The sequence below is a fragment of the Condylura cristata genome, unplaced genomic scaffold (genome assembly GCF_000260355.1).
Source record: "Condylura cristata isolate star-nosed mole 26May11 unplaced genomic scaffold, ConCri1.0 scaffold00008, whole genome shotgun sequence".
NCBI classification, from domain to species: Eukaryota; Metazoa; Chordata; class Mammalia; order Eulipotyphla; family Talpidae; genus Condylura; species Condylura cristata.
In genome coordinates this window covers 14014519-14016399 of record NW_004567109.1, presented here as the reverse complement: position 1 = coordinate 14016399, position 1881 = coordinate 14014519, and the positions used below count along the sequence as shown (strand labels likewise).

General features: G+C 57.5%; 1 protein-coding gene across 1 annotated transcript; it reads left to right on the top strand.

Moving 5' to 3' along the window:
- Positions 1-1875, top strand: TMEM200B (transmembrane protein 200B; the record flags this gene model as incomplete). Its single annotated transcript, XM_004678703.2, has 1 exon — positions 1-1875. A coding segment is annotated over one exon (690 nt), but the record flags the coding sequence as incomplete, so codon positions are not given.
- Between the last annotated feature and the right edge of the window lie 6 nt (positions 1876-1881).

The following is a 1881-nucleotide window of genomic DNA, read 5'->3' as shown; positions in this document are numbered from 1 at the left end:
GGGGCCGCAGGGCCCAGGGCTGCCAACGTCAGCGCGCCCCCAGTGAGCGAGCTGCGACGCGAGGGGCGCGGCGCCGGCCGGACTCACGGACCACACGAGCGGCTGCGGCTCCTGGGCCCGGTGGTCATGGGCGTCGGTCTGTTCGTGTTCATCTGCGCCAACACGCTGCTTTATGAGAACCGCGACTTGGAGACCCGACGGCTTCGCCAGGGGGTGCTGCGGGCTCAGGCGCTCCGCCCCCCCGAGGGGCCGGGCTGGGACTGCGCTCTCCTCCCCAGCCCCGGCCCCAGAACTCCCCGAGCCATAGGCTGCGGGGAGCCAGAAAGTTGGGACCTGCCCCCGCATCGGGGGACCTCACCCGTGCCGTCAGTGCGGAGTCTGCGTTCAGAGCCGGCTAATCCTCGCTTGGGGTTACCTGCCCTGCTCAACAGTTACCCGCTGAAGGGTCCAGGGCTGCCTCCACCGTGGGGTCCACGCAGCCAGGCCGGCCACGTGATTATCACCGTGCAGCCCTCTGCTTCCTGCATCGAACATTCCAAGTCTCTGGACCTGGGCTTTGGGGAGCTCCTGCTGGGGGCCCCAGCAGCACGTGACTGTGCTCATCGCAGCTGGCCAAGGCTGGACCGCCTTAGTGTGGGAGGCTACTCGAAGTTGGGAGGAGGCGGAGGGGACTTGGGTGCCCAGGTGTGAAATGCAGGGGGCAGCCCCTGTAAGGCTGAAGCATGGACCATGACGACAGACCGAGCCCCTATGCCTAGTAGATGCTTCATCACACCAGACTGGGCATGGATGCCCTGGTCCCAGCAGCCGTCAGGGCTTTATGACTTGCATGTAGGCACAGAGATGCCAACTGCACAGGGTTCCATAAGCTGGAGAGAATATGTCTTAGCGTGGAGTCTGGAGAGCAGCGTGGCTGGGCTCAGGTATTCTTTCAGCCTCCAAAAGTGGCCTTAGCTCTGGACAGGTACTGAGGGGGCAGGAGGTCCAGGCCAGGTGATGGGGAGATGCACCTGGTATGTTGGCAAACCCAGAGGGGTGGGCAAGGACTCCCTGCTTGGAAGGAAGGTTGGGCTGCGCAGGCTCTCCAGGGTGGCACTGGGATGGGTTTGGGCCCCTGGTGGAGTGAAGAGCCTGCACTGCCATCTGGGCTGGGTAGAGTTGAGACCCTCCACTGCCATCTGGGCTGGGGACTGAGCCTTTAATTCCCGCCACGCTGACCCCTCCCCCTCCAGCCAGCCAGCCACTGGGGCTATACTACTGCCAACTCCTCCAGCCTGAGGGTCTGGCCCTCCCTGACGGGCCTGAGAGCCACCCCTCTCCTGTGTCCTGGCCTGGCTGCAGACTCCCTCCTGTGGGCAAACTGTTTGCTAATTCTCAGAAACCCTTTTATACAACTTTGAGGCTGCATTTTAGCCACCTTGGGTAGTTGACTTTGGAAAATGGCTTGAGTTTGGTCCCCCTATCCATGTTTAATTTCCCCCAATTTGCAGATAGGTGACAACTTTCAAAGTGGATCGATCCTCCCACAGTCAGGTTTTTTTTTTTTTTTAGTTTATTGAAAAATGCAATACAAGAAGCAAGACCAAACACATATCTAAACACTACAACCACTTTCCTTACTACTGCAGGCCAAACAGCAGACCTAATTATTGCCTATTTAATCTAAAGATTTTTGCCACTTTGATTCTGCTGCCATTGTTCCTATTTTGTCAAGAAATGTAAACTACTTGATATGATTCATAATTAAAAAAAAATTTCAAAGCTCCTTCATTTTTGTCACCAAAATAATACATTTCAGAGAGATTTGTAAAAACCAGGCTGGGGCTGAGCTCCTGGCAGGTGCTTCCTAGAGCTTCCCTAGGTGTGGGCCAGGCTGGAGCT